The sequence below is a fragment of the Hippichthys cyanospilos genome, chromosome 10 (genome assembly GCF_059441005.1).
Source record: "Hippichthys cyanospilos isolate Australia breed blue-spotted pipefish chromosome 10, RoL_Hcya_1.0, whole genome shotgun sequence".
Lineage (NCBI taxonomy): Eukaryota > Metazoa > Chordata > Actinopteri > Syngnathiformes > Syngnathidae > Hippichthys > Hippichthys cyanospilos.
The window spans coordinates 21,872,170-21,885,000 of NC_142378.1; the positions used below are offsets into that span (position 1 = coordinate 21,872,170).

At 39.6% G+C, this 12,831-nt stretch overlaps 1 protein-coding gene and 1 long non-coding RNA gene across 4 annotated transcripts in view; one reads left to right on the top strand and one right to left on the bottom strand.

The window, feature by feature from the left end:
• Nucleotides 1-12,423, top strand: part of LOC148417529 (uncharacterized) — a 69,625-nt gene extending 57,202 nt beyond the window's left edge. Inside the window, exon 4 of the long non-coding RNA XR_015866979.1 lies at nucleotides 10,725-12,423. This is a non-coding gene — a long non-coding RNA (uncharacterized LOC148417529). The remainder of the gene's footprint in view (nucleotides 1-10,724) is intronic.
• The window catches only part of polrmt (polymerase (RNA) mitochondrial (DNA directed)), a 101,026-nt gene that overhangs the window by 61,874 nt on the left and 26,321 nt on the right, over nucleotides 1-12,831 (bottom strand). For all 3 annotated transcript variants that reach the window (XM_088425521.1, XM_088425519.1, XM_088425522.1), the window contains 2 exons: nucleotides 2,988-3,167; nucleotides 1,720-1,806 (listed from right to left, as the gene is read on the bottom strand). In XM_088425521.1, the coding sequence (XP_088281647.1) occupies nucleotides 1,720-1,806; nucleotides 2,988-3,167 (267 nt within the window). The remainder of the gene's footprint in view (nucleotides 1-1,719; nucleotides 1,807-2,987; nucleotides 3,168-12,831) is intronic.

A 12,831-nucleotide genomic window follows, 5' to 3' on the forward strand; every position in this document is an offset into this window, starting at 1 on the left:
GAGGGGAGGGGAGCGAGCTTGCCGTGCACTTCACGGTAGATCCAGAAAAAAGAGTGTGTGTGAGAATGTGACAGAGCCAATATTTTCACCGACAGCACCTTTATTCTTTGCGGCAATACTCGCCTGCCAAAAAATAAAAGTTTCAATGTCGCAATCGAGTGGCCGAGACCGTGCTAAATATTGTGCTGACAATGCTGCGCTATCGTTAGTTTAGCACAGTAACTACAGTTCAACAGCTTTAAATGAAGCAAACGCTGCACATACCAGTTGTCCCAAGTTCTCGCTTCCGCCTTTCGACAAGCCAGGTGAGTGCTCTTGCTTGGCTCTGTTTTTGGCCGTGTTGGATCGCTCCGGGTGACCGCAAGGCGGCCGGCATGATTCATTCCTGCCCCCTGCGTGAGCCGTTGAATGTTCCCGAAGTTGATTGGCTGTGGTGACTCGAAACGCGGAAAATGTAAATTAAAAAATAACTCGAAAGGCGCTTCTCGTGACTGCACGCGTCCATTTGCGCCGCTCTATTCGCAGCCATCGCGTCACCCGACGTGCATTTGCGCCCAGTCACGCGAACTCCATTGACTACAATACAAAACGCTCCGCTTCTTCGTCTCGTTCGGTGCACGCGTACCATTAAACTAAAACATCTCCAAAACATTATTTCGTGTGCAGCCCATGCGGCCTTAAACCAGTTGATCCATGGACCGGTACCGGTCCGCAGACCGGGGGTTGGGGACCACTGATCTAAAGGCTTTGAAACCTGAAATCTATGGAGTGCGTCCACAAAATCTACTTCAATATTGTCATCGCTTCCCCCTTGATGTGTGAGACTCGCGGAATCCCGCCGGCACGCATTTTGCAGCACTTTATACTTGGTGCGGCTTTCCCCTGTAGTCTGCCTATATTCTTCCATACTGGTGGAAGTAAATGGAGTCTACAGCATAGAAACAACACTAGTAGATTCGAATGATCAAAATTCTTCCAAGTTTTTTTTTTTTTTCTTAGTCAGCCAGCAATGTGGAGCAAACTGTGAAACCGTGGTTAGATGCCAAACAGCCCATAGCAAGGGGTTCGGCCCCCTTATTCCTAATGCACTCTCCACAGAACTCTCAGAGGGATATGGCCGTATGCCTTCTCCAAGTCCAAACAACAAATGTAGACTGGTTGGGCAAACTGCCGTGCACTCTGGAGGAACAAGCCAAGAGTGTAGACATGAAATGAAAATTAAAAAAAAAAAAAAAAATAATGGCTCAGTGTTTATATGGCAAAACGCATAGCTGACAACTTATGGAAATCACTGAACACTAACTGCAGGTTAGTGCATTTTAACTGTCCAAAAAAAAAAAAATAATAATAATCTGAGCGGCTACCACTACAAAGTGGTTGTGTTCCCTCAGCTTCCTCCATGCAGGACTCAAAAAGCGGGATCCGTAATAACCTTTTGTTCTGTGAGTGTCTTTACACTAACGAAAATCGTTATACCACAATGTACTTAAGAGTATGAAGTGCTGATGTTTAATGTGTTGTGCAATTAATATTAGTTCTTGAAGCTACTAGCGGCTGCGAACTTCAATACACGAGCTGCTAATCACACTTAGGGTATGTCAGCTGGCTTGCTAACATTGACTTTTAACACAGGACCATACCTGGTCATTTGGGGCTGAAGGTTCTAACTTTTAATAAATTTTGAAAAATGAAAAATATCTTTTTCTCGAAAACACCTACCTGGATCTCTCTTGTTCCTTTAAACATCTCCTTCAAGCCACTGAACACTAGCCGGACCAGGTAGTGAGATGCTTCCCATACATAGTCCTGAAAGACAGAGATAAACTTTTATAAGGAGCAGTTTATATTGCAGGCCTTCCATCATGTTGTTCAATAATATTCTATGCATTATAAAAACCTTTATTATTTTAAAATTCTTAATTGTCATACAAAAATCAGGACAAATTAACACTATAAACAAAAAACTATAAATAAACCAAAAAAGTACTACTCACTACTCAACTGATTTGTATTCCTAGCCCTTTTCTTGCTCGTCATTAGCCATTATGCTTTCAGCTTGCTATTAAATATGCATCTGCTAGGTCAATGTAATTTGTCTGTTAAAAGATAATATTGTTGATCTTACAGCAGCCTCCAGAAACATTCTTATGTCAGAATTAATTTGTTTATTGCAGTGGTTATTATTATGCATTTTGCCTTTGGCAGAAATGGTACAGTAACATTTGGTTGCACACCAATAGGGTTAAAGCCTTCAGATACTCGGTCGCTTCCACTGTGCATTTATTGCAAAAGAGAGATGAGATTTAAGCCTAATTATGACTATTTACTATGTAATTACAATTTTTTCTTATCAACCATGGAGCCCAGTGTTTGTCACATTTGTCACATACAACTCTTTCCAAAAATAACCAGATGAAGCAACTAGGAAAAATGATGCAAAAATCATCTTCAATGACACACCTGAGAGTGGGGTGATAATAGATAGCACGACTATTTGCTCCCATCTTCACTGGAAATGAATCCACCTTCGGTGCAACTGATTTGATAATATTTGATTATACTGAAAAATGAGTGATGACTTCAAAGAAAGCATTTATGCCCATTCAGTACTAAAAACAGCAGCGTGGTTTCACATGTCTGTTTGTTCCCATCCACTCTATGAGTCCCAGATAGAATCAAGCAGCATTATAGCATCTGCATTATAAAGCATGTGTGAATACTGTTATGTGGCTGTTATTGTAAATCTGCTGTGTCAAGAGTAAAGTGACCTGACTAAAATATACTGAAGCGCGGTCATTAGTCTGATTAATGTGCAGAGGTAGAAGGAGGGCATCACACCTTCTAGCGAGTATGTACGTTAAGCAAAGTGCCCCAAATACAGTGAAAAAGATCCTGTGCAGAGACTGTGCTATAAATCTGGGTGCAACGTGAGGTAACCCTACCCCACCCCCTACACTACTATCCCATAACCTCCCTCACTACATTACCTTTGGGAATTCATCAATCTCCTTCAGGCGCTTCTCGATCTGGAGCCTTCCTCCGTAGCGCGTAACCCCATATACCAAGGTCATCACAGTCTGCTTGACCACTTTCCTGCTGATGAAGCCCTCTAAGACCTGAGCAATCCTCAGGCCATTTTCAGCATCACAGGCTCGGAACCCCTCTACCTGAAAAATAAAAAGGTTACGAGAGTAATGCGTTCCACGGTTAAGATCGGAACGCGAATTCGCCGCATGGCGGGCAATACAAACCTATGTTAAATAGCAAATGCGTGTAAAACCCCAGAAAAAACATCAAAATTGAATATACATATTAAAAGTTAGTATCAAAATAGTAAAGTAAGTGCTATGTATATATACCGCATTTTCCGCACTATAAGGTGCACTGGATTATAAGGCGCACCCTCAATTAATGACAATAACAACTCGAATAATAACTCTAAACTCTCAATAGCATAATAACTCAGTCAATATGACCAAACTTGTTTAAATGTAAACACACAAAAGAAACAGGTAAATGTTACTTTATCGGTTCATTCCCAAACTACGAATCCCAATCTCAATATAGATCCATATTTAAGGCGCACTATCAGCTTTTAAAAAAAAATAAGGCGTTTAGATGCACCTTATAGTGCGGAAATTACAGTAATTTACATGCATACAATTGAATAACCTCATAAATGAAAAAATAAAGAAAGGACTTATTTACCTTTGAGTGATTAACGAGGTTGTTTTGGCCATATTCCCTAGTGTGGATAGCCTAGACTAGGCTTCATATTTCTTGATTATCTCCACCTTTGTTTCCGTAAAAATCATCTTCTTAGTTCTCTCTTTAATATCACGAGCAATCTTGGGACATATGGCTAACCCATTTAAGTTTGTATTAAGCAGTAAAATGCACAATAAATACGCTATTTTGAACACTCAAGACGAGATCCAGTCTTTAGCATGCAGCCATTTTGACCGAGACGCCGACTAATAGCACACCATCATTGTAGTGACGTAGGCGGTGACGCGTGTATAGACACATCCAACATGGCGGCCACACACACACACTGACCGCCATGTTGAATGTGTCTTAAGCTGAAAGAAATGGCGTAAAGAGGGGACAAAAAAACGTAGCGGTCCACGTCGTAAGATGAAAAAAAACGCAAGGCAGTGACATTGTTAACACGGGATCCACTGTAAGTGTCATTACAGGCAGGGGTGCACATATTTCTTTTTTTGTGAGTTATTCACATGAGTACCAGGACGTAGTGTTTGGTACTCATCCTTTCTTTCTTAAAAAGGTTTGCCTCAATGTCATTGTTCATGTCGCTCCAAGATTAAGTGCACTATCTGTGTGCATGCAGCAACGTCGCGTTATTCAAACCCGTATACACAAAAGGTCTCATCAATTATGGTTTGAGCGGTTCATTTGGGACATAGTTTGATTAGTGCAAGGAAGTCAGAGGTAATCCCACATCACTATAACGTGACAACAAATACATTGCTGTAGTAGGTTATACTTGTAATGCCCTAACTAGTAGATGAGGTTATTGTGAAAAAACACATCATATGAACATAGCATGTATTTAATAAATAAAAATAGTCACTAAAAATAAATAAAATGCCTTTTTAATCATTCTTTTTGCTGTAGTAGATCATACTTGTAATGCCCTAACTACTGCGGGTGAGTTATTGTGAAAAAACACTTTATATGGACATGGCATGTATTTAATAACTGAAAATATTCATTGAAAATCATTAAAATGTTTTATTTAACCATTCTTTTTGCTGTAGTAGGTCATACTTGTAATGCCTAAACTACAACAGGTGAGGTTATTGTGAAAAAACACTTTGTATGGACACAGTATATATTAAATAAGTAAAAAAAATAACTAAAAATCAATAAAATGACTTTTTATCTTTCTTTTTTCTGTAGTAGATCAAATTTGAAATGACCTAGCTACTACAGGTGAGGTTATTGCGAAAAACACTTCATATGGACATAGTATGTATTTAATAACTGAAAATATTCATATTCAAATATATATTATATATATATATATATATATATATATATATATATATATATATATATATATATATATATATATATATTCAAATATATCAATACAATGACTTTTTACCATTCTTTTTGCTGTAATGATTCATTCTTTGAATGTGCTAATTACTACAGGATAGATTTTCTGATACAAAACCTTATAAATTCATTGTAATGTACTACCAAAAGTTTTTTCCTCCAAAACTACACTGATATATAATGTTCATGAAAACAAAAATGCGCGATGGTAAGATTTCCAAATTCATTGGAGCACCTTGTGTCGGGAATCAGGTTGGAATCCTTCCCTAAAAACATTTTACACTAATCTCACCTGTAGTAGTTGGGGCATTACAAGTATGACCTACTACAGCAAAATGAATGGTAAAAAGTCATTTTATTCACTTACTAAATACATACCATCTCCATATATCGTGTTTTTTTTCACAATAACCTCACCTTTAGTCAACTTGTGTCAAATGCACTGATTTTGTCTGCATGCTGAGCATATGGGCGGTAACTATTGCGTCACATTAATGTGTGTACGGCACAATTTGGAGCCACTTCAGAAACAAAGGAAAAAAGGCTCGGTTGCCATCAACAGGTATGGTACGCAAATGAAGCACGGGCAAGATACACATCAGTGATTTCTTCCGCACATGCGGACCGGCGTACCAGTTCTGTGCACCTATGATTATATGCACTCACTCACTCGCTCGCTCAACTCATTCACTCACTTACTCAATCTGCTAGCTTGTATCTCACAAGCATGGGACGGTTGTGGCATTCTCTTTTTCGACAACCGAAAACTTCCCACACAGCCAACTTTGTTTGGATGGGGGAAAGGTTCGATCGATTGGCCCTGTTGACCCCACCGTCCAACTTACTTGACTGTGCTTGAGTTCTACATCGATACACTCTGTGAAAGTAGCAAAGTCTGTCAGGCTAGCGGGCAATCAAGACAAAGCAATGCATACATGGCTTACACCATTAATTGGCTCTGGCTTTTGCGTGGCTAAACAATGAGATGCTGCTATGGGTGGGACAATGCTGGCACAAGATTACTCAATCAAACAAGTGCCAGGATACATTAGGCATAATCCATTCATTCATTTTTTAGAGCCGCTTATCCTTATCCCTGATGTCTTCGGGCAGTAGGCGGGGGACACTGGTTGCCAGCCAATCGCATATATTAGGCATAATGATGGAGTTTAACAGCCATAAGATTAATTAAAAAATAAAATAAAAAGGCTGATACCGAAATGCATCAATATGGCGAATATCGGCCCAGCCGATAATCAATCTATCCCTAATACATGATGGAATTTTAAGGAAAATTCTATATACTGGAATAGGGAGTTTATTTTATTTTTTAATGAACTGTCAATTATTTTGTGCGGGAAAATTTGTGGAGAAAAGTACTAGTGGCATTGGTACTTGAGATTGGTGATTACAAGAGATGAATACTCATAGTGGTTGAGTTGACTGATTTAAAAAACGTAAATTTGAAAATCCAAATAATTATTGATGTATATTGTTAGATGAGCTATAAAGTTTTTTTAGTTTGGAAAAATGGGCTTTGTCTATTGTAAACGCATGCAGAGATTTGCTGCTTCCAATATACGCCTGGCATCCAAGCCTGATGACTTACATGTTAGTGAATTTATTTTAATATTTTCCTTACACTTTTATACACCGTATTTTTCGGACTATAAATCGCAACTTTTTCCCTCATGATTTGAACCCTGCGGCTTATAGTCCAGTGCGGCTTATCTGTGTTTTTGGGAAGGGTTTTTTTCTTTTGCTAGCCACCAACAAGCATGATGCAATGTGTGTATCAGTTTGAGGTGTCAATTTATGGAAAAACTATGAAATAGAACTGAAAATATTTGAATCAACGGCTGTTATTATAAAGAGTTTTAAAAAAAATATATTAAAAATATATATATGTATGTCTAAATTGAATAAGAGAATCTATAAAATTTGGGGTAATATGTGATGTGTAAATTTTATATACAGTACATAGTATAAATGATTTTATTTATGTATTTATGATTGCATATATGAATTATGTGGAATGTGCTTTTATGTTCACTAAAATAATGTATCAAACAAAGGCAGACAAACAAAGATGCGATTGAAGTATTGATTTCAGTTATGAACTGCTATTTAACTAACAGTATTTTGCAAGTGTTGAAAATATCCATCAATTTTCTATAAATATGTTGGGACTAAACATGCAGGCCTTTTCAGTCTGTTAAAGAGAGGATGTTGGCAGACAATTACAAAAAAAATTAAATGACTAAAAAAAACATCTTTTTGCATAAAGATCTGATGTTATTACCTGCGGTTTATAGTCCAGTGCGACTTATCCGTGACAAAAATCATTTTTTTGCTCATATTTTGCTGCTGCGGTTTATATGACGGCTTATAGTCCGGAAAAAACGGTATTTATATTTTCCCTTCCTCATACTATAAAATTCATTGTTTTCTCTAGCATATTTATTCAGTAGCATGGACAGGCATGCAGGGCTTAACGTGCTTGACGACCATCCTCCCTTGATGTGTGAATCGCTTGCATCATGCAAATGAGTGCAGCACTCCAATACTGAGCAACATGGATACATCAAGGCAGGCTCTACACAAATTTTTGCACTGGCGCTGCTACCTTTTTCAGTTTGCCCAAGCCCGCATTGGTTCTCTAAGGGCAATCCGGCTACCTTCCACACTCCAAAACCATGCATGGCAGGTGATTTGGACAGACTAAATAGTCCTTCTGTGTGATTGGGTGCGTGAACAGTTGTGTCCCTCTGTGCCCTGCAATTGGCTGGCAACCAGTTAAATCATGGTGTCCCCCACCTACTGCCCAAAGTCAGCTGGGATTCAGCCTGCGACCCTTGTGAGGGAGGATAAGCGGCTATTGAAGATGGATAGTTCAAGGTTATAAGAATGATATAAATCAGTCATTTATGTTTTTATTTTGATTTATTGACATAGCCACTCGAATGGACGATGGATGCCAAGTTTTTTGCTTAGGTCAGGGGTGGGCAAACCTTTTGGCTCAGGGGCCACATTGACTTTTAAAATTTGAAAGCTGGGCTAGGACAGCAACAAGATATAATACTGTACATATAAAAAAAAGCTGCATATGTCAACAGTATATATTAAACATAAACATAGCTTAAGTATTAATGTAATAACATATACTTTTTTATTGAGAACAGTGTTGTTGATCACCCTTTATAGCCAGTGCATCAAAGCCTAGAGGTAATCCTGGTGTGGCAATTCTCAGAACAGATCTGAGGAGTTCATCACTCATAACACTGAAAGTCAATCTGTGTCATTCTGCTCTGGAAAATTGTCAGTATTTTCAAGTAGCAAAAAGGAAATAGTCTCCTGTTTGAGCTCTCCGACATGTTGATATACTTTTCCTAAACTTAACCAACGGACATTAGAATGGTACAGTAACGTGGTGTGACCAGTGTTAGTTTCTTCGAGAAAAAGAATAAACTGGTGATGGCGAAGCCCCCTCGCTTGATTACCATTCACAGGTTTTGCAATGTGGTCAGCCTGCAACACGGTTTTACACAGTGCTTCCTAGTGAATTATGCAGTGTAGGAGCATTACCTCTTGAGCATTCTGACGTTTTTCCGGTCAGATTTATCCATCTGTGGTAACGTTGACAAGCGTATTCCAAGGTAATTTGTAGTATGACCGTTGATTCGCTGTTAAATAAGTCCTCTCCATGTGTTTTTCCTTTCAGAGATTCCATAACCAAAAAGTCCTCCATTATTTCGAAATGAGCAGTGTCCTTTATATCAGTCACTGCTTTCGTCCAGTGTCAAAGTATATAATGAAAATGATGCCGCTTTATTTTCCAGCTTGCTAGTTATGTGTTCGTCAATTATTTCAATCCGTCAAGTCACTGACCTGCATGCAAAGTTATTTTTTTCAAATTTGTTCTTCCTCTCAGGACATTAACTACTTACAACGCTGAAGTTGGCTTCACAGCGTGCTCCTGAGAATGCGGCTTTACATTCCACCTTAAAAGCCTGCAAGTGCGCCTTCTTGCCTTTAGATGGTATTGTTTCCCAAAGGTTTGCATAACAGAAGTCTATGCTTTTCTCGCTCTTGTGTCATTATCAAAACAGAATAGGAACGTTCTTCTGCTCTGCTTCTCTCCTGTTTCATGACCTTCAACTTGCTAGCTGACAATAGAGACCCATTTTGGAAAATCCGATTGGTAAAAATTGAAATAAATTGAATTTGAAGTCACACAAAATGACATCACTCCATTCTCAGTCAAGGTGATGCTGGCCATCTTTGTCAGTCTCCCATCAGCACCAGAGTAAAACGGTGTTGAGTTTCTCACCTGATTCTAAATCTACACATTGCTAGCTGTCAAATGAGATCCATTTTGGAAAATCCGGTTCACAAAATTTGAAATAAATGGAGTTTGAAATCACACAAAATGACCTGAAACCACTCTCTCAAGGTGATGCTGGCCATGTTTGACTGTCTCCCATAAGCCCCAGAGTAAAATGGAGTTCAGTTTCCCACGTGATTCACATTCTACACCTTGCTACCTGTCAAACGAGACCCATTTCGGAAAATCCGATTAGCAAAATTTGAAATAAATGGAGTTTGAAGTTACACATAATTACAATACAGTAATCCCTCGTTTATCGCGGGGGTTACGTTCCAAAAATAACCCGTGCAAAGTGAAATCCGTAAAGTAGCCAGCTTTACTTTTTTTTTATCATTTTACAATGCAATACTAAACTATAGAATAAAACCGAAAATCAAAACCTGTTTTAAAGCCCCAAATTTGTTTAAAACAATCATTTTAATATAGTAATACAAAGTTGGAAACATTGTCACTCGCGTATTTCACAGTCCCAGCTATGCCTCTTCTTCCTGAACCTGCACATTGTTATGAGTAGTTGTTTAAGCTCTTTCTTTTTCTGAGCAAGAAGATTTTTATAAACGAATATGCCCGGACATGGAATCAAAATGAAGCCTCTTATATCATAACAATACACTTGAAATTTCAATGTATTCCAAAAGAAATCTAAAAAAAAGTCAGATTTCCAAAGCTGTGCATTTCTCTGTTGCTGTCTGTGTGCTTACATTAGTGTGTGCGTTTCCTCTTGGCATGCCTACGAGTCACGTGATTGGCTCACAGAGACCAAGCTGTCAATCAATGTGCTTGCTAGCACGTTAGTAAAGTGTAAGCTGAGCTGAGCGCAGGAGAGACGAAAGTAAGCTTTTAGATCCTCTTGCGTTTTGTAATACATTGACAAGTGAAAAACCAATACACTACAGCGTCAATATTTTATTTCGAGACAAGAGTAAAGCCCCTGAGCCAATCAAACAGAGCACAATGTGCTGTAAAAAATATCCAAACTGTAAAAAATCCGTGAAGCAGCGAACCCGTGAAAGATGAACCGCGATAGAGCGAGGGATTACTTTACTCCATTCTCACTCAAGGTGATGCTGGCCATGTTTGGCAGCCTCCCATCAGCACCAGTGTAAAATGGCATTGGGTTTTCTCACCTGTTTTACATTCTACACCTTGCTAGCTGTTAAATGAGACCAGATTTAGAAAATCTGATTAGCAAAAATTGAAATAAATTGAGTTTGATATCACACAAAATTACATGAATCCATTCTCACTCAAGGTGATGCTGGCCACCTTTGGCTTGACGATCGAGTGTAAGGAGAATGTGGCCGCGGAAGACCCCTCTTCAACAGCTTGCCCAAACAGTCAACATCCGAGGTCACCATGTGGCAAGATGATCTCTTAAACAGCTTGCTGAAACATTCGAACGTCTGGGGTCACCAATGCGACGAAGAAACCACATGTTGCTGTGCTAGTGTACGTCTTTACTCTTCCCATGCCATCACAAAATTGTACCGGATTAAAAAGACGAACAGGTGGGATCCAGACCACGGGCCGTAGTTTGTCCATGTCTGGCTTAGGTGTTGTAAACATGAGTGACGAGATGGATCATACATTGTAAATAAGTAAAATCTCAATGCAATTTAACCCGCAACATCCTTCTTAATAGATGTTACGTTTTATAGATTGATAAAAAGCCCACATTGTTAAGATATGGGCAGTTATTAACATTTAATACTTTGATGGATTTGTTCTGAGTTTGAAATGTCCACCTGCATATGACTGCACTAAATTATCGAGTAGCACTAATGATGGAGACTTTTGCAGTTCTATAAAAAGATTTGTGGTTTCTTAGCATTCTTGATTCGTGACTGAACATAGTTTTTTAATGGCAATGCGTTGATGTTGGTAGCTTGGTAATGTCAATCTGTCCATTGGTCGATTGATACTTTCACCAATGCACACTGAAAAGGTAGACACATTTACGGGCGAGGTCAAGGTGTCAACTCAATGGGATCGCTCAGTTTTGGCCGAGTGCCGCTAGATTACGACAAAATATACACGGTGGAGATGACAAAGTCTAGACTGGGCACGAACTCCCTCAATTTCACTCTGACGGTTTTTGCAAGCCATCGGCAGTACATGCAGACAGGTTTTTCTCGTTACGAGTGCATCGAGGGTGTTCGCCGATCGCCAGGATCCCACCGGCAGATTTGGGAGGCGCGTTGGACGTGGAGGAAGCGAGGACCTGTGGAGCAGCGAGCGGCCCGTGGAATACTTGGGTGCATGGCAAACGGAGCCCGCCGGCAAAGAGCCCGCTGACGAAAATACGCCCGGCTCCTGGTCGTAATCTAGCCTTAGCTTCGTGCTAGGGCCCCATCCCTGAATCATGTCGCCGCTGTAGTTCACCTCCGATCCATTCACTTAACAACCACCTGCGCCCGGACTACAACGACATTCTTAGAGAAACTGGTCAACTTCACCGCCTTCTACATAGTGGCTCAGGTTGTATGTTCAATTACAGAAAAGTCTTTAAAACATCCACCATCTCCATCCCTTCTACTCGCTCCTTTGAACATCTCACTTTCAAACTCTCTGGTCCCACTACTCTGGTCACTGCTGTAATCTATCCAGCTCTCTCCAATTGCCTCACCACGTTAAATCCTGGATGCAGACAAACTTCCTTAAACTCAACTATGACAAATCAGATCTAATTATCATCGTCCCCAAATCCAGCAGCAAAACCGCAGACATTTCAACTTTGACAACTTTTCACTGTCTCCATCCCTCCACAGTCACAATCTTGGAGTTATCTTTGACAATAACCTCTCCTTTTTACACCATATAAATCAAATCACCAGAATTGCCTTCTTTCATCTCAAGAACATAGCACGACTCCGTCCATCACTTTCCTTCTCTGCCGCTGAAACCCTAATTCACTCCATCACTTCAAGAATTGACTACTACAACAGCATCCTCTACGGAACACCATCCATAACTCTAAATAAACTACAGTACGTCCAAAACTCTGCTGCACGTTTGCTTACCTACACTTACACCCGTGATCACATCACTCCTGTCCTCCAAAACCTCCAATGGCTTCCAGTTCCACAGCGTGTTCAATTCAAAATCCTCCTCCTCACGCACAAAGCCCGCCATAACCAGGCCCCTTCCTACCTGACTTACCTGCTCCATCGCCAAACACATCCGTGACTGTGCTTTTCTGCGCACCTTCAAATCATTGATAAAAATACCACTTTTTAAAATTGCTTTTATTGTTTAGCTTAGTCTATGTTATGTTATGTTAATGTTTAATGTGTACTTTGTTTTGCTAATCGATGTTCTCTCCTTATGTAAAGTGACTTTGAGTATCTTGAGAAGCGCTT